Genomic DNA, 19,356 nt, shown 5'->3' on the forward strand with positions numbered 1-19,356 from the left:
CCTGATAAAGAGACTGAAGGGCCCACAACAACTACAAGCAGCTGAGCATTACAACAGCTGGCCAGGAGCATAACTCAGCCTCCCTGGGCGCCTACAGGGAGAGCAAACATGCCACAACATAAAGACACACATAGCCCACATAGGGGTCACTCCTGGAACATTGAGAACTGAGGGAAGCACACTGCAGGCCTCCTAAGGCATCACTGATATAAGGTCACCTATCCAAGAGCAGGAGACACAGCTGACCTACCTAACACACAGACACAAGCACAGGGAAAGAGGCAAAATGAGAAGGCAAAGGAATACATTTCAAGTAAGGGAAAAGGACAAAACCCCAGAAAAGCAACTAAGTGAAACAGAAATGAGCAACCTACCGGACAGAGAGTTCAAACAGAGTGTTAAGGATGCTCACTGATCTGGGGAGTAGAATAGACGAACTCAGTGAGAATGTCAACAAAGAACTGGAAGATATAAAAAAGAACCAATCAGAAATGAATAATACAATACTGGAAATGAAAAATTCACTAGAGGGACTCAAAAGCAGAGTAGAGGATACAGAAGAACGGATCTGCAAGCTGGAAGCAAGACTAGAAGAAATTACCCAAGGTGAACAGGTAAAAGAGAAAAGAATTAAAAAGAGTGAGGACAGTCTAAGGGACCTCTGGGACAACATCAAGCACACTAACATCCGTGTTATAGATGTCCCGGAAGGAGAAGAGCAAGACAAAGGGGCAGAGAATCTATTTCAAGAAATAATAGATGAAAACTTCCCTAACCTAAGGAAGTAAACAGACATCCAGCTACAGGAAGCACAGAGAGCACCAAACAAGATAAACCCAAAGAGGCCCACACCAAGACACATCACAATCAAAATGTCCAGAATTAAAGATAAAGAGAGAATCCTAAAAGCCGCAAGAGAAAGACAAGTTACATACAAAGGAAACCCCATAAGGCTATCAGCTGACTTCTCAGCAGAAACCTTACAGGCTAGAAGAGAGTGGCACGATATATTTAAAGTGCTGAAAGGAAAAACCTTACAGCCAAGAATACTCTACCCGGCAAGGTTACCATCCAAAATGGAAGGAGAGATAAAAAGTTTCCCAGACAAGCAAAAATTAAAGGAGTTTGTTGCTAAGAAACCAGTGCTACAAGAAATGTTAAAGGGACTGATTTAAGCGGAAAAAGAGAAGACTACAAATAGGAAAAATTACCTATGTCCATGATAAGATGGTAATGGATACAAATACACAAAAAAGAGGTTAGATATGATATCAAAAACATAAAATGAGGGACGAGGGTAGTTAAAGAGTACAGCTTTCAGACAGAGGTCAAACTAAAGAGACCATCAATTCTGTATCGAGGACTACTAAAACACTGAGGAAAAACAAAGTTAAAAAATGGCAGTAAGTACATACTTATCAATAGCTACTTTAAACGTCAATGGACTAAATGCTCCAATTAAAAGGCAGAGGGTGGGTGACTGGATAAAAAAACAAGACCCATATATATGCTGCATACAAGAGACACACTTCAGACCTAAAGACACTCACAAACTGAAAGTGAAGGGATGGAAAAAGATACTCCACACAAATGGCAATGAAAAGAAAGCTGGGGTAGCAATACTCGTATCAGACAAAACAGACTTTAAAACAAAAACTAAAAAGAGACAAAGAAGGGCATGACATAATGATCAAGGGAACAATCCAACAAGAGGATATAACACTTGTAAATATCTACGCACCCAACGTAGGAGCACCTAAATATATAAAGCAATTATTAACAGGCATAAAAAGAGAAACAGACAGTAACACAATAATAGTAGGGGACTTTAACACTCCACTTACACCAATGGATAGATCATCCAAACAGAAGATCAATAAGGAAACACTGGCCTTAAATGACACACTTGAACAGATGGACCTAGTAGATATGTACAGAGCATTCCATCCAAAAACCAAAGAATACACATTCTTTTCAAATGCACATGGAACGTTCTCCAGGATTGATCACATATTAGGCCACGAAACAAGTCTACATAAATTTAAGAAGATTGAAATAATACCAAGCCTCGTTTCTGACCACAATGGTATGAAACTAGAAATCAACTATAGGAAGAAAATCAGAAAAGCCACAAATACGTGGAGATTAAACAAAATGCTACCGAACAACGATTGGGTCAACGAAGAAATCAAAGGAGAAATCAAAAAATACCTGGAGACAAATGAAAATGAAAATACGACATGCCAGAATTTACGGGATACAGCAAAAGCGGTTCTAAGAGGGACGTTTATAGCGATACAGGCCTATCTCAACACACAAGAAAAATCTCAAATAAACAACGTAACAATGCACCTAAAGGAACTGGAAAAAGAAGAACAAACAAAACCCAAAATCAGCAGAAGAAGGGAAATAATAAAAATCAGAGCAGAAATAAATGAAATAGAGACTAAAAAAACAATAGAAAAAATTAATAAAACCAAGAGCTGGTTCCTTGAAAAGATAAACATAATAGACAAACCTTTAGCTAGACTGACCAAGAAAAAAGAGAGAAGGCTCAAGATAAGTAAAATCAGAAATGAAAAAGGAGAAATTACAACAGACACCTCAGAAATACAAAAGATTATAAAAGAATACTATGAAAAGCATATAGCCAACAAATTTGACAATCTGGAAGAAATGCATAAATTCTTAGAATCATACGACCTTCCAAAACTGGATCAAGAAGAAATAGAGAATTAGAATAGACCAATCACCAGTAAGGAGATCGAAACAGTAATCAAAAACCTCCCCAAAAATAAAAGTCCAGGACCAGACAGCTTCCCTGGTGAATTCTACCAAACATTCAAAGAAGACTTAATACCTATTCTTCTCAAACTCTTCCAAAAAATTGAGGAGGGGGGGAAGCTCCCTAACTCATTCTACAAAGCCGACATTACCCTGATACTAAACCAGACAAGGACAACACAAAAAAAGAAAATTACAGGCCAATATCACTGATGAACATCGATGCAAAAATCCTCAACAAAATACTAGCAAATGGCATACAACAATACATTAAAAAGATTATACACCATGATCAAGTGGGATTTATTCCAGGTATGCAGGGATGCTTCAACATTCGCAAATCAATCAACGTGATACACCACATTAATGAAATGAAGAATAAAAATCACATGATCATCTCAATAGATGCAGAGAAAGCATCTGACAAGATACAGCATCCATTTATGATAAAAACTCTGAATAAAATGGGTATAGAAGGAAGGTAACTAAACATAATAAAGGCCATATATGACAAACCCACAGCTAATATCATCCTCAATGGTGAAAAACTGAAAGCTATCCCTCTAAGAACAGGAACCAGACAAGGATGCCCACTCTCACCACTCCTATTTAACATAGTACTGGAAGTCCCAGCCAGAGTAGTCAGGCAAGAAAAAGAAATAAAAGGGATCCAAACTGGAAAGGAAGAAGTGCAACTCTCACTATTTGCAGATGACATGATTTTATATATAGAAAACCCTAAAGAATCCACCAAAAAACTTTTAGAAGTAATACACGAATATGGTAAAGTTGCAGGATACAAAATCAACATACAAAAATCAGTTGCATTTCTATACACTAACAACGAAGTAGCAGAAAGAGAAATTAAGAATACAATCCCATTTACGATTGCAACAAAAAGAATAAAATACCTAGGAATAAACTTAACCAAAGAGGTGAAAGATCTGTACACCGAAAACTATAAAACATTGCTGAAAGAAATTGAAGAAGACACAAAGAAATGGAAAGATATTCCGTGCTCTTGGATTGGAAGAATTAACATAGTTAAGATGTCCATACTTCCAAAAGCAATCTATAGATTCAAGGCAATCCCTAAGTTCCAACAACATTTTTCACAGAAATAGAACAAAGAATCCTAAAATTTATATGGAACAACAAAAGACCCCGAATAGCTAAAGGAATCCTGAGAAAAAAGAACAAAGCTGGAGGTATCACACTCCCTGATTTCAAAATATACTACAAAGCTATAGTAACCAAAATAGCATGGTACTGACACAAAAACAGACATACAGATCAATGGAATAGAATCGAAAGCCCAGAAATAAACCCACACATCTATGGACAGCTAATCTTCAACAAAGGAGCCAAGAACATACAATGGAGAAAAGAAAGTCTCTTCAACAAATGGTGTTGGGAAAACTGGACAGCCACATGCAAAAAAATGAAAGTAAACCCTTACCTGACACCATACACAAAAATTAACTCAAAATGGATTAAAGACTTGAATGTAAGACCTGAAACTATGAAAATTCTAGAAGAAAACATAGGCAGTACGCTCTTTGACATCGGTCTTAGCAACATATTTTCAAGCACATGTCTGACCGGGCAAAGGAAACAATAGAAAAAATAAACAAATGGGACTACATCAAACTAAAAAGCTTCTGCACAGCAAAGGAAACCATCAACAAAACGAAAAGACAACCTAACAATTGGGAGAAGATATTTGCAAACCATACATCTGATAAGGGCTTAATCTCCAAAATATATAAAGAACTCATGCATCTCACCAACAAAAAAACTAACAACCCAATTAAAATATGGTCAAAAGACCTGAACAGACATTTCTCCAAAGAAGAGATATAGATGGCCAACAGGCACATGAAAAGATGTTCAACATCATTAACTATCAGGGAAATGCAAATCAAAACTACAATGAGATATCACCTCACGCCCATCAGAATGGCTATAATTAACAAGACAGGAAACAACATGTGTTGGAGAGGATGTGGAGAGAAGGGAACTCTCATACACTGCTGGTGGGAGCGCAAACTGGTGCAGCCACTATGGAAAATACTACGGAGATTCCTCAAAAAATTAAGGATAGAACTACCATATGATCCAGGTGTTCCACTGCTGGGTATTTATCCAAAGAACTTGAAAATACCACTGCATAAAGATACATGCACCCCTGTGTTCATTGCAGCGTTATTCACAATAGCCAAGACTTGGAAGCAACCTAAGTGCGCATCAAGGGACGAATGGATAAAGAAGATGTGGTATATATACACAATGGAATACTACTCCGCCATAAGAAACGATGAAATCCAGCCATTTGTGACAACATGGATGGACATTGAGGGTATTACGCAAAGTAAAATAAGTCAGAGGGAGAAGGTCAAATACCGTATGATCTCACTCATTAAGTAGTAGATAATAACAACAACAAACAAACACATAGAGACAGAGATTGGATTGGTGGTTACCAGAGGAGAAGGGAGGAGGGAGGAGAGCGAAAGGGATAATTCGGCACCTGTGTGGTGATGGGTTGTAATTAGTATTTGGGTGGTGAACATGATGTAATCTATGCAGAAATAGAAGTATAATGATGTACACCTGAAATTTATACAATGTTATAAACCAATGTTACTGCAATAAACAAAAAATTAAAAAAAAAAAGAATCATAGTATGGAGAGAACAAAAAGATGGTAAAAAAAAAATGTTACTGATTTTGTTAAATTTTAGAATAATTCTCAGATGGCATTCTTGCCCCCACATAACTAATACTTAGCATATTAATGGGAAAAGCTGCATGTAAATTGATTTTCTAAAGTCAAATTTTAAATGGTCTAAGTAGGTAGGAAATATAGAGGAAAACAATCTGGAGGCTAATGTATTAATTTAAGTATGAGATGATGGTACTTTGCACTAAAGAAGCAGTAATGGAGATAAAACAAGTGCAGACAGGTAAATCTGAAAGACTTGCTGATAGATTGGTATGGTGAATGGAGAAAGATCTGGTGTCAAGAATTACTCCCATGTTCCTTAGCTCACGCAATTGAGTAATGGTGGTATCATTCACAGAGACAGTAATACTAAAGGAGGATAAGGGTTTTTTTGGAGGAGAAGGGGTAGTAAGGAGGGCTTAGGAGGAGATCATTATGTTTTGGATATGTTGGATTTCAAGTGCCTTTCAGTCTAAGTGGAGATGCAGAGTAGGCACGTAGATTTAGGAGTCTGGAGCTCAGGGCCAGAAAAAGGAATTTGAGAGCCAATAGTAAAGAGATGGTAAGTGAAGCCCTAAGCACAAATGAGATGGTCTTAGGGAGAGACAATACAGAGAAAAGAGAAATGAGCCTTAAGGAATGCCTAAAATTAACGTCCAGATAAAGGAACATGAGCCTGTAAAGTACAAAGAGGTGGGAAGAAACCAAAAAAGTATTGTCATACATGCCAAGAGAAGAATATTTCAAGCAACAGAAAGTGTCAATAATGTGGAATATTTCCAGATGAAGACTGAAAATGTCAATTTAATTAATAACATGGAAGTCACTGAGGATCCATTTCCGTGAAACTATGGGTGTCCAGATTAGACTGGCATGTGTTAAGAGTGAATGATGGGGAGGAAACGTAGACTTGGAGTTTAGAAACACTCTGGAGTGGGGACTGGGAAAAGACAATGAGGGAGGGAAGGGGACAGATGAAGAAAACTTGCAGAGAGAGGCAGGATTGAGGAAGTTCGTTTTATATTTTTAAAGATAAGACCTGAGCATATTTAAATGCTAATGGAGAAGTGCCACAGAAGAGGAAGAAGATAAACAAGTGAGAAAAAAGAGACAAGAGTAAAAAGTTCCTGAGAAGGCAGGAGCTGAAAATCCAAAGCACAGGAAGAAAGGCAGAATGCTTCCTGGTAGGGAAGAGAGGTAGTTCCTATGATAGCTACCGTTTTCTCTGTGAAGCAAAATAAAATTCAGGGTAAAGAGCATTAAATGGAATCAAGAGGGCTATTTCATACAAATAAAAGATTCAATCAACTAGAAAAAGATGTGAATATTGATGTAGAAATACAAAAACTTGTTAAATGCCGCCAGATAGTAATAGTTAGAATATAAGAAAGATGGGGAGAAAAATACTAACTAAAACTAAAGAAGCTGAAAAAACAACAGCAGCAAACTTCAAAGCAAAAAATACCAAAAGATAAACTATAAAATGTAGTGTTGCTCAATAAAAACAAAAAGCTGTCTCTTTAAAAATTATTTTTAACGGCCGGCCCCGTGGCTTAGCGGTTAAGTGCGCGCGCTCCACTACTGGCGGCCCGGGTTCGGATCCCGGGCGCGCACCGACGCACCGCTTCTCCGACCACGCTGAGGCCGCGTCCTACATACAGCAACTAGAAGGATGTGCAGCTATGACATACAACTATCTACTGGGGCTTTGGGGGGAAAAAATAAATAAATAAAATAAAATTATAAAAAAAAAAAATTATTTTTATTTTTTTTAATTTAGTTTTATTTTTTTTTACTTATTTTTTTTCCCCGCAAAGCCCCAGTAGATAGTTGTATGTCATAGCTGCACATCCTTCTAGTTGCTGTATGTGGGACGCAGCTTCAACATGGCCGGAGAAGTGGTGCGTCGGTGCACGCCCGGGATCCGAACCTGGGCCGCGAGCAGCGGTGTGCGAGCACTTAACCGCTAAGCCACGGGCTGGCCCTAAAAATTATTTTTGAAAAAGAATGTATTAATAGGCCGGCCTGGTGGCACAGTGGTTAACTTCGCGTGCTCCGCTTTGGTGCCCTGGGGTTGCAGGTTCAGATCCCAGGCGCGGACCTACACACTACTCATCAAGCCACACTGTGGTGGTCTCCCCCATACAAAATAAAGGAAGACTGGCACGGATGTTAGCTCAGTGACAATCTTTCTCAAGCAAAAGAGGAAGATTGGCAATAGATGTTAGCCCAGGGCCCATCTTCCTCACCAAAAAAAAAAAGAGTGGTATTAAGTTTGATCAAGGAAAAAAAGACACAGTTAAATCACACTGGAAGCCAAATGGGTCATAACAACCAGAATACTGCATCCAACAATGCCAATGAAATTGAAAAAGGCACAGAGAGATACTGTTTTTTTCCCCCCCAGTTCTTAAGAGTCAAGATTGCAAAACAGACACTTATTCTTTATATTACAAATATTTGGTTTACATTGGCTAAGACAGCCAGGTTAAACTTCTTTTAGGAATTTGACTATCACATTGTACTTAAACTGCTTACTTAGCAAATACATGTTTCTACATATTTCAAATTCAGATATATTGAAGCCAAAGTTCCAAAGATATTAAAAGTCAGGCATGATGAAAACATTCTGAAGAAGAATACATGAGCTAATGAACCTTTGGACTCTACTCTTTCAAAAGTTAGACTTTTAACATTAGAAACAGTTGTCTTCCCTGTAAAGAAGTGTCTGAACTAAGTTTTTGGTTTAAAACAGAACTGTTCATTATTTGAGCAAATACTCCCAGAAAGAATACATGGGTGGAAAATATGTGCTGGCAAAGACAGAACATGCCCAATTTGTTTTGTATACAAGATTTTTCTTTCCTCATTATAACAGCTGTTCACAGTTACTATAAAAAAATTACAAAACAAAAGGCCAAACTAGAAAAACAAGGAGGTATTAACAATGGTTATCTGTCTTTTCAAATTATTTCTCATGCACATGTTCATGTGTGTGTGTGTGTATCTTTTTAAAAAGGGGATCAAAGTGTGCATATTCTTTTGTATATCATAAACATTTTTAAATATAAATAAATGCTTTTAGTTTTTATGTGAGTCTGAATCTGGCTGTGCATTAGAAACTTCCCATTGATGCTTCTGAAGTTTGTCCCCAACTACTAAACCAATTTCTCCTACCAACAATTCTGTTCTTTATTGTTCAATGTGGATTTTTATTCAGCTTTTTTTCTTTTAATCTTTGCAGTCCTTCTTTACCGCATTTTCCTTTAATTTCATCTCGATGTCATTTCATTCCACTGTTTCCTTATGACTCTTTGCTCCTGTTGCAGGGAGACAGGTCTTTCTGTAGTTGACTTAAGAAGCAAATATTTTCCTGAACATATATTTTCCCCAAGTCTCCCAGATGCTACTCCCTTTTCCTTATTCAACAATTGTTTACTTAAGTCCCACGTCGGTTTTCTTTTCTTTTTTCTTTTTTGCCGACGAAGAATCACCCTGAGCTAGCATCTGTGCCAATCTTCCTCTATTTTGTGGGCTGCTGCAACAGCATGGACGCTGATGAGTGGTGTAGGTCTATGCCCAGGAACCGAACCCAGGCCACTGAAGCGGAGCCCGCCCAACTTAACCACTAGGCCACGGGGCCAGCCCCTAGGTTTTCTTTTTATTCACCTATAAACAAGGTGAGAAGTGCCCAAATATAGTGGTTGTCAACAGGTAGGTGAGGGGATGGTCTTTTAACTTACACTCCATCCTTCTGGATAGTGATCAAAACCAAACTTCAGATATTTAGCTGCAGGGCTGACAGATATGCACAAGCCTCAGTAACATTCAGTTTCTAGCAGGTATGAAGACACTGTATTTGTGTTCCACTGAGACAGTATCTTCCTCTTACTCCCACTGCTTGGTCTTTTATACTCAATGACAGTATATATATATATATTTTTTTTCCCCCAAAGCCCCAGTAGATAGTTGTATGTCATAGTTGCACATCCTTCTAGTTGCTGTATGTGGGACGCGGCCTCAGCATGGCCGGAGAAGTGGTGCGTCGGTGCGCGCCCGGGATCCGAACCCGGGCCGCCAGCAGGGGAGCACGCGCACTTAACCGCTAAGCCACAGGGCCGGCCCTATGACAGTATATTAAACATGACTTTTCCTAGCATGTACTGCTTCCACTGTTTTTGCTCTATCAAGTTCTTTACTAATCATCATTCTGAAGGTATAATTATTAAGCCAATCTGGACTGTAGAGCAAGATAAGTATACACATCTTCTAAATTATGGCTTTGGCTCTTTTAAATGTTTTATTTTTATCAGTTATACATTTACATAGTTTAAATAAATCATTAGTTCTAAAGGCTTGTGACAATAAACAGCAGTCTCGCACACTTGCCTGCCCTGTCCCATTTCCTGTTCTCTTAAGGCAAACATTTTCATCTTTTTCAGTGGATTTTTTTTTGGGGGGGCTACTTATCTCATCTCTAAATAACCTGCTTGTGTTGCTAGTTCTGCATTTTCCAGTTTAATGCACCATTTACTGATTTCCTATTATGTAAGAAGGAGACTGGGTTCTCTTTTACTTCTATCCCACCCTCAACACGACACTCATTCTGTTCCTCTATCCTTCCAATATCACTTTATAGTTAGATAAATTTTTCACTATTTACATTATTTTGACTACTAAATTCTAATCATGGCTGGCAGGTGGTATACCACGACTGTTGCCCTTTACAACTTCTTGCTGCCCATGGTGTTAAAGGTTATCATTTTTGTTTTGTATATTTCATGTTCTGTGTTATTATGACATCCTCAGTTTCTCTCCTACTGTGTAAATTTCCTATCTTTTCAATAAATTCAGAAACATTAAGTATTTTACTGATTTCATATTCTCAGACACATGTCTCCTGAAATCTTTTCAACTGTTCCAATACGGACTGTTTACCTTCTCTTATCATTTGTCTCAGAATCTCCCTTCATCTTCATTCTGGGGAGTCTTTCATCTCTTTCTCTTTTATTATATTCCCTATGTCTTAGATCCCAAATCTTCATTTTGCTTAAGTATATCCTCTAATAGCTTCCAGAAAATGGTACATGAGAAATACCTCTTTTTGAGACTTCGCCTATCTGAAAATGTATTCTACTCCCAAATTTAACAGGCAGTTTGACTAGAGGTAAGTTTATAGGCTGGTGTGGTATAATAAAAAATATATCTGGTTTTTGTCCCTTCTTTCCTGACACAGAAGTTCAAAGCCTCTTGAAATTTCCTGAGTTTGTTATGGAAATGAAGGGACTCAAGGAGGTCCCCTAGATAGTTTCAGGATGGATACTAGTTACTAGAATGAACAACCACATGACTAGAGGGTTGGAACTTTGGGCCAGCCAGACCTCCAGGGAGGGGGCTGGAAGTTGAGTTCAATCACATAGCCACTTATTTAATCAAGCATGCCTACATAATGAAACCCCAATAAAAACTTTGGACACTGAAGCTCAGTGGAGCTTCCTGGTTGGTAAACACAGTGATGTGCTGAGAGAGTGATGTGTCCAGATCCCATGAGGAGAAAGCTCTGCATCCTCTAGTCCTCACTTTCCCCAGATCCTGCCCTATATGTCTGTTCATTTGGCCATTTCTGGTCTGTATCCTTTATAATAAAACTGTAATTGTAAGTGTAGTACTTTCAGTGAGTTCTTTGTCATCCTAGTGAATTATCAAACATAAGGGGGTCGTGGGAAGCCCCAAATTTGTAGCCAGCTGGGCAGAAGTATGGGTAGCTTGGCATCTGAAGTGGGGGCAGTCTTGTGAAAGACTTGGCGCTTAACCTGTAGGGTCTATGCTAACTCTAGGTAGTTAGGGTCAGAATTGAATTGTACTGGCACTTACTCACTTGGGGTGGAATTTATAACAAGCTGGGCAGAGAGCAGGTGGCTTGGGGACACCTGAAACTTGCAGCTGGCATCTTGAATGAGGGTACTTTTGTGAATGACTTTACCCTTAAATGTGGAGTCCACACTAACTCTGGGTAGTTTGTGTCAGGATTCAATTGAACTGTAGGACACCCAGTGGTGCCAGAGAATTGGTGTTGGAACACAGCTGGAAACAATTTTCTTTGAGAAATTTTAAGAAATTGCTCCTCTACTTCTGAGCTTCCAGTGTTGGTGTTTATATATCTGAAGACATTTGTATTCCTGTTTCTTTGCGTGAAATTTGTTTTCCTCTGCTACTCTATAAAGTGTTAGTATTTTCTCTTTATCCCCAGTCCAAAGGCCCTTTGTTTTACCCTTTCCAGAATAGATCTCTCCTCTGCTGGGACTGGAAAGGAGCAGTCACTCAACTATGCAGAGTTGAGGACAGGTTCTGGGGGCTCCACCTGCTTCTTTACCAATTTTCAATCATCCTTTTGCTTTTGGCTCCCCTTTTTTTATCCTCACATCCAGAGGTACCTAGTGAAACCAATTCTGGAGCCTTTTAGGACTCCACAGTATAAAACGGGTTGCTTCATGACTTCCTACTGTTGCCTTAGAGGTCAACTCTCCACCATATGCTAGACTAGCCCCTTTGTTCACCTGCTTTCCAGCTCCCCCAATTTTATTGATGTTACCTCCCCTGGTCTTTGTGCCTTTTTCATTTTATGCCTTTTCTGTCATTTTAACAGAGTTTGTAGAATAAGCATAGATAAATGTGTATGATTAATTTTTACTACGAATTACATATAACGAAATAGCTTATTTTTGTTGTTGTTAGTGCCATCGAATTGATTCTGACTCCTAGCAACCCTGTGTACAGCAGAGCAGAACCCTGCCTGGTCTCTTTGTGCCATCCTCTCATCTTCCAGTGCTGTATCAGTCAATGTTCTACAGCTGTTCATGGTGTTTTCATGGCCACTTTTTTCAGAAGTGGGTAGTCAGGTCCTTCTTCCTAGTCTGTCTTAGTCTGGAAGCTCCGCTGAAACCTGTCCACCATGGGTGACCCTGCTGGTCTTTGAAATGCGGGTGTGGCCTAGCTTTCAGCATCACAGCAACACACAGCCACCACAGTATGACAACCGACAGACGAATGGTGTGGTTTCCTGACTGGGAAATGAACCTGGCCTGTGGTGGTGAGAGTCCAAATCTTAACCACCAAGCCTGGCTTATAGCATATTTACTAGTTGATAATAGCCAAATTCAGTTAGTTATCTCATTATATGTAAATTGATAACTGAAGTAAGATATCTGTATTTATGGCTCTATAAAGTTTAATTGCCTAAAAGTTATGAAATCAAAGTAGTCAAGGTTTTTGATAATTTAATTTCATGAAAAAAACTTATAAAGTGTCTCAATTCTCTAGAAGAACATCTATATTTCAATGATGCCACATTAATTATACGTCTTTTCTTTTCTTAGAATAACTACCTATATTTATACCTGCAAACAATAAAGACAATTTACTAACCTCTGCTTCTGTTGCTTGGGACTGTAAAAGCTGTCTTATACGAAGAATGTCCTTCTCTATTTGTTGAATTCTGGTTATTCTTCGCTGAAATAAAATCAGTGACCAAATTAGATCTATTTTTATTAAAAACATTCCTGTAAGTAATCATACTATGGCTATCATTTAACAGCTCAGGGTACGCCAAACCACTGTTATATAAGAAGTTATAGGTATGCATATATATATATTCACACACTGATGGCATATTGGGGTCACTTCAATTTTTTAACACATCTAACCTTATACAATAGATCTCTAGATCTATTTAGGAAAATTGTACAAATATAAGTCATATATCAAATTGTATGATGCACGTAGTGTAAAAATTGGTATTTAAAAGTTACTCTCAAAAAATATTTCAATAAAGAGAAAACTGCACCTCAATTTAATCTTTTATATTAATCCAGATGTCAATATAATGTAATGAATTTATATAAAGCATGGTATACCTGTAAAGGGAAAGAGCATCTGATTTGTTCTAATAAACATCAAGGTTTAAACAGCAGGATTAACCTTCCCCAAACTTATTCCTATTACAAGATTTAGCTTTCCCAAATACCTACTGAAGCTGAACGTTATTTTTATTCCCAACACTAGGATCACAGTGATAGTGGAGCTTTTGCTTTCCCACTATCCCGAGACCATTAAGTGAACACAAAGCAGTAACTACAGATCAAACAACACGGGAAAAGTGTTTCCAGAAAAAGCTAGATTTTGCTTTAATTTTTATGAATACTAGTGGAAGTGTGAAAAACAAATCACATACAGAGAAACCTTGCAATTTGAAATTATTTTTAATTAGCTTTATGACAGATCAAATACATAGGTTTTAAAAACAAGTACTGCCAATCTTGTATCATTTTCTGCAATAATTCTATAGTTGACATCCTAATATTGAGGTATCAAAAACTGTATAGGAGTAACTGTTTTGACAGGGGGGAAAAGGGTTAGAGGCTAGATGGAGTCATTTCCAAACTTTTTTTTTTTAATTATTTTATTGAGGCCACATTGGTTTATAACATTGTGTAAATTTAAGGTGTACCTCATTATATTTTGGCTTCTGTATAGACTGCATCATGTTCACCACCAAAGTCTAGTTTCCATCTGTCACAGCCAAATTTTTTTTGATTATGTGCCCCATCAATACAAGATTTCTGGGCATGTATACCCCAATAGATAAATATTAAAAGTACTGTAACAAATAGCTTTAAGTATATATAGTTATAAAACTTACATACAAAATTTACCCTTTGATCATATTTGGTTTTCTTAAATACAATGTCCTCATGATTTTCTTATTACCATAGTAAATATTTTTATTGCTGCTATTATCCAATGTTATAATAAACAGAAATGCTCAAAGAAATTGTGTTTGCCAAAAAAAAAAAAAAAAATCCTTCCTTCTTTCACCCTCCTCTTCCTTCCCTCCCTCCTTTGTAACACTACAAGTATACTGATTCTCTATCATGATTCTGAAAATAGTGAACTTAAGGTAAATAATATTTTCTAATTAACAAATCTTACCATGCCCGATTTACGTGATGAAAACATGCTGAAGAAGAAACACCTGTACTTTGGCAGCTTTCTAAAAACACTGCAAAGATGAGTGATCACTTCTACAACCAGATGGTAAATACTTCCTGGCTTTAGAGAAACAACCAAACCACACACAATTACTGGCTTTGTAATATCTGATTGTTTCCCCCTTCCTCTACATAACTAGCTCTCCATCACCAATAAAATCCTAAATAAAATTTTAATATTTAGAGGACAAAAATAGGAAATTATACCAAAAATTCTTCTCCACGACACTACATTTCTGTACTGCCAATATGTCACTAAATCCTGAAGTCAAGTCTATGTCTTGATGTCCGCTGAGGTGGATGATTTCTGACATGACAACCCTTGTGCTTCTGTTTCTCAACATGAAAATGGAGGAAGCCAGTAGTATTTCTTTTCTTTTTCTATATGACAATCTTGACTATTTATGAAATTATGTTTAATAACAAATGCTTAATTGTTCAGGAGTATGAAGTTGTTTATCACTTTTGAAAAATTAAAAAATTATAATAGGAATACAGTTCAATACAGATTCAGGATAACTGTTAGGAATAGAAGGTAAATTCCTTAACTTGATAAAGGGTGTCTATCAAAAACCTTGAGTAAACAACATACTTAATGGTAAAATTTTAGGATTCCCTTTAAAGGTAAGACAAGACAAAGAAGACTAGTATTACTGCTTCTTATTCAAAGATGTATTAGAGTTCTTACACAAAGAGGAAAAAAGGTCTGGAAAAGATAAACAAAATTGTCATTCTTTGCAAACAATATGACAGTTTATATATGGAAAATCTAAGAAAATCTTAAACTACTGAGACAATCTAAAAAAGGGTTCAGGAAGATTACTGGATACTTATTACTTAAATGTAATTTAGTAATATAATTAAAGAAAATCTCATTCATAACAGCAACAAAAACTATAAGATATCTAGGAATAAATCTAAAAAAAAAAAGATGTGGGGCCGGCCCCGTGGCACAAGCAGTTAAGTGCGCACGCTCTGCTGCGGTGGCCCAGGGTTCGAAGGTTCGGATCCCGGGTGCGCGCTGATGCACTGCTTGTCAAGCCATGCTGTGGTGGCATCCCATATAAAGTAGAGGAAGATGGGCATGGATGTTAGCTCAGGGCCAATGTTCCTCAGCAAAAAAAAAACAAAAAACAAAAAAAAAGAGGATTGGCATCAGATGTTAGCTCAGGGCTTATCTCCCTCACACACATACACACACACAAAAAGATGTGTAAGAGCTTTATGGAGAATATTACAAAACTTTATTGAAGGATATAAAATAAGACCTAAATGAATGGAGAGATATAAAATTAATAACAATACCTAATATTTACTGAGTGTTTACTATGTGCCAGATTCTAAGTGCTTTTACATGTATTAACTCATTTAATCCTCACATTTTACAGTTTATCATTATCTGTATCTTACCAATGAGAAAACTGAGGCAGAGAGTTTACCCAAGATCACAGTGCTGCAGGTCTGGGATTAGAACCCAGGACATCTGGCTCCAGAGTCCATCCCTTCAATCAAGAAGGTTCAGTACTATAAAGAGAAATTCTCCTCAAATTAATTTATAAATTCAATATAATTCTAATCAAAAGCTCATAAGGCTTTTCTTTGAATTAGACAAGCTGATCCTAAATTTCAAATGGAAGACTAACAAGACAGAATATAACCACATTTTTACAAACAAAAATAAGGAGAAGGACTCACCCTACCAGGTGCCAAAATTTATAAAACTAGAGCAAATAAAACAAATATGGTATCAGTGCAGGCATAGAGAAACTAAAACAGACTAATGGAATAGAGTCCACAAATATCCAGCAAATATAAACTTCACACATGCTGGAGATGGCATTACTAATCAATGGGGGAATAGTGGAGTACCCAATAAATGATAATGGGATATTTGGTTAACAATATAAATATGCATGTGTATATATCATATAATATATTAATATTAATATATAGTTTATTTTCATATCATTTATATATTATATAATTATATATTTAATTACTATTAAATAGAAATAATTAAATTACATATCAATAATATTAATTAAATATATATACATACATATAAAAATCATATATATGTGTGTATATATGTAAAATTAGACCCCTACCTCCAAAACATACATAATAGCAAATTCGAGAGGAATTAAAGACCCAGTTGTAAAACTAAAACACTAAAACTATTAGAAATAATAGGAGGGTATCTTTATGACTTCAGGATAGGAAAAGCTGTTATAAACAGGTCACAGAAAGCACAAATATAGCAATATAATTAATTTAGTTTTATAACAAAAAACTAATTTTTGTTATCATGAAGCTAAAATAGGTAATGAATTTGGCGGGGAGGGGTTATGATGTATATCATCCATAACAGATTGGTATCAAGAGGATATTAAAACATCTCTCAAATATTAAAGAATAAGACACTTAACATATTAGAGAATGGGCAAAGATATGAACAAATAACAAAGAAAATCCAAAAGTCTAATAAACATATGAAAGGATATTCAACTTCAGTAGTAGTCAAGGAAGTATAAACTAAATGACAAGGCGATGTTTCATTGCCCACTGATCGTTAATTATAAAGTCTGACTCAAAGTGCTAGAGAAGACATGTAGAAGAAACAGCAATTCTCACGTACTGATAGTAGAAATGTAAATGGATGAAGTCATTTTGAGTGCAATTTGGCAAACACTAGTATAAAACACTCATACCTTATAGCCAGCAATTATGCTTTTAGGTATATACCCTCAAGCAGAGATTGGCAAATTAGGACCTGCTAGCCATCTGTTTTTGTGAATTTTTATTGAAACACAGCCATGCCCATCTGCTTACATATCGTCATCTATAGTTGCTTTCTTGCTACAAAGGCAGAGCTGAGTAGTTGTGACAGAGACCACATGGTCCACAAAGTCTAAAATATTTACTATCTGGCCCTTTAAGAAAAAGATCGCTGACTCTTGACCTAGAGAAACTCGTTTACAAGATACGAATAACTATGTTTACCAGAGTTGTTTTAACAGTGAAAAATTATAAACAAAAAGTCTATCAACCAGGAAACAAACTATATTAAACTATATCATCCATATAATTATAAAAAATTATGGCAATATAGAAGTGGGTAAATAACCTTCACCCTACCAATCCCCACTCCCCAGAGGTAAGCTCTATAACAACTTGTACATTTTTCCAACCTTTGCTTACATGACTAGAGGAGAGTAGGGACCATCAAACTAGCCCAAATATGTGTTGAACAAAGGAGTAAATAAATGAATAAATAATCAAACTGTGAAAGGAGGTAGCTGGAGACTAACAATCTCACACAGGCATAAGCAAGAACGGATTTTGTTTTGAGCTTCCCTAAATTGTTTACCTGTCATTTGTATGTGTTTTACTGGTATTTGCATTTTCTTTTCAATAAATTGACTGACTACATCATCTGCGTGTTAAAAAAAAATAGTTGTCTTTTTCTTATTAATTCGTAGGAATTCTTATATTTTAGGGATATTAACCTTTTTCCCTTCATGTGTTACCAATATTTTCCCTTAGTTTATCTTCGGCAGGGTGAATTTTTAAAAAATTTTATGAAATAAATCATTTTTTCCCCTTTATTGCTTTTGCGTTTCCATTCTTAGTTAAAGGCCTCTATTGTCCTATATTTTCTTCTATTAATTTTAGGTTTATTTTTCACATTGAGATATTTAATCTATTTGTAATTTCCCTTGTACAAGATATAAAGTAGGGATCTAATTTAATTTCTCTCCTTCCAAATAGGTGCTAGTTGTATTACTGAGTTATTTACCATTTCCTCTCAAATTTATAATGTAACTTTTATCATATAAAGATTCCATATATTCTTGCATCTTCTTCTAGTCTCTATTCTGTTCCATTTGCCCATGTCTATTCCTGTGCTATCATACTATGATTGTTGCAACATCTTTACAGTAAATTTTAACAAACGGTAAATCCCCAATCATTATGATTTCTTTCCTATATTTTTGGAAATTCTTACATTATAAACTTTAGAAATCATTTTTCCACGTTCCAAAAAATTTATTAAGATTATGATTGGAATTGTACTATATTTATATATTAATTTTTAAAAGATAGACATTTTTAGGATATTAAAGTCTTCTCATTCAGGTTTCTCTATTTTTAAGGTTGTTTTTTGTATCCTTTAGCACACAATAAAAAACTTTTTACTTTTCTTCGTATGGGTCTTTCCTAGGTATTTTAAAATTTCCCGTTATAGTGAACCAGTCCTCCTACCCCATTTCCATTTTTTTTTGTGTGTGTGTGTGTGCGAGGAAGATCAGCCCTGAGCTAACATCCATGCCAATCCTCCTCTTTTTGCTGAGGAAGACCGGTCCTGAGCTAACATCTACTGCCAATCCTCCTCCTTTTTTCCCCCCTTTTTCTCCCCAAAGCTCCAGTAGATAGTTGTATGTCATAGTTGTACATCCTTCTAGTTGCTGCATGTGGGCTGGGGCCTCAGCATGGCTGGAGAAGCAGTGCGTCGGCACGCGCCCGGGATCCGAACCCGGGCTGCCAGTAGCAGAGCGTGTGCACTTAACCGTTAAGCCAGAGGGCCAGCCCCCCTATTTCCATTTTTAACTGGCAGTTATTGCTACTAGAGAAAAGCTACTAATTTTTGTAATACATCTTAACTCCAGCCACATTACTCAATCTCTATTAGTTTAAATATTTTTTTGGTTCATTCTCTAGGGCTTTTCTAGGCAAACAACCATATCATTTACAAATGACAATTATCTGGTCTCTTCCTTTCTAGCTGGAATATAGTACA

At 36.6% G+C, this 19,356-nt stretch overlaps 1 protein-coding gene across 11 annotated transcripts in view; it reads right to left on the bottom strand.

Annotated features, from left to right (window-relative positions):
* Positions 1–19,356, bottom strand: part of APC (APC regulator of Wnt signaling pathway) — a 131,678-nt gene that overhangs the window by 40,385 nt on the left and 71,937 nt on the right. For all 11 annotated transcript variants that reach the window (XM_087429926.1, XM_087429924.1, XM_087429920.1 and 8 more), the window contains one exon: positions 12,934–13,017. In XM_087429926.1, coding sequence (XP_087286052.1) covers positions 12,934–13,017 — 84 coding nt within the window. The remainder of the gene's footprint in view (positions 1–12,933; positions 13,018–19,356) is intronic.

Source organism: Ceratotherium simum, chromosome 4, assembly GCF_057802395.1.
Source record: "Ceratotherium simum simum isolate JZ-2026a chromosome 4, ASM5780239v1, whole genome shotgun sequence".
In the NCBI taxonomy this organism is placed as follows: Eukaryota; Metazoa; Chordata; class Mammalia; order Perissodactyla; family Rhinocerotidae; genus Ceratotherium; species Ceratotherium simum.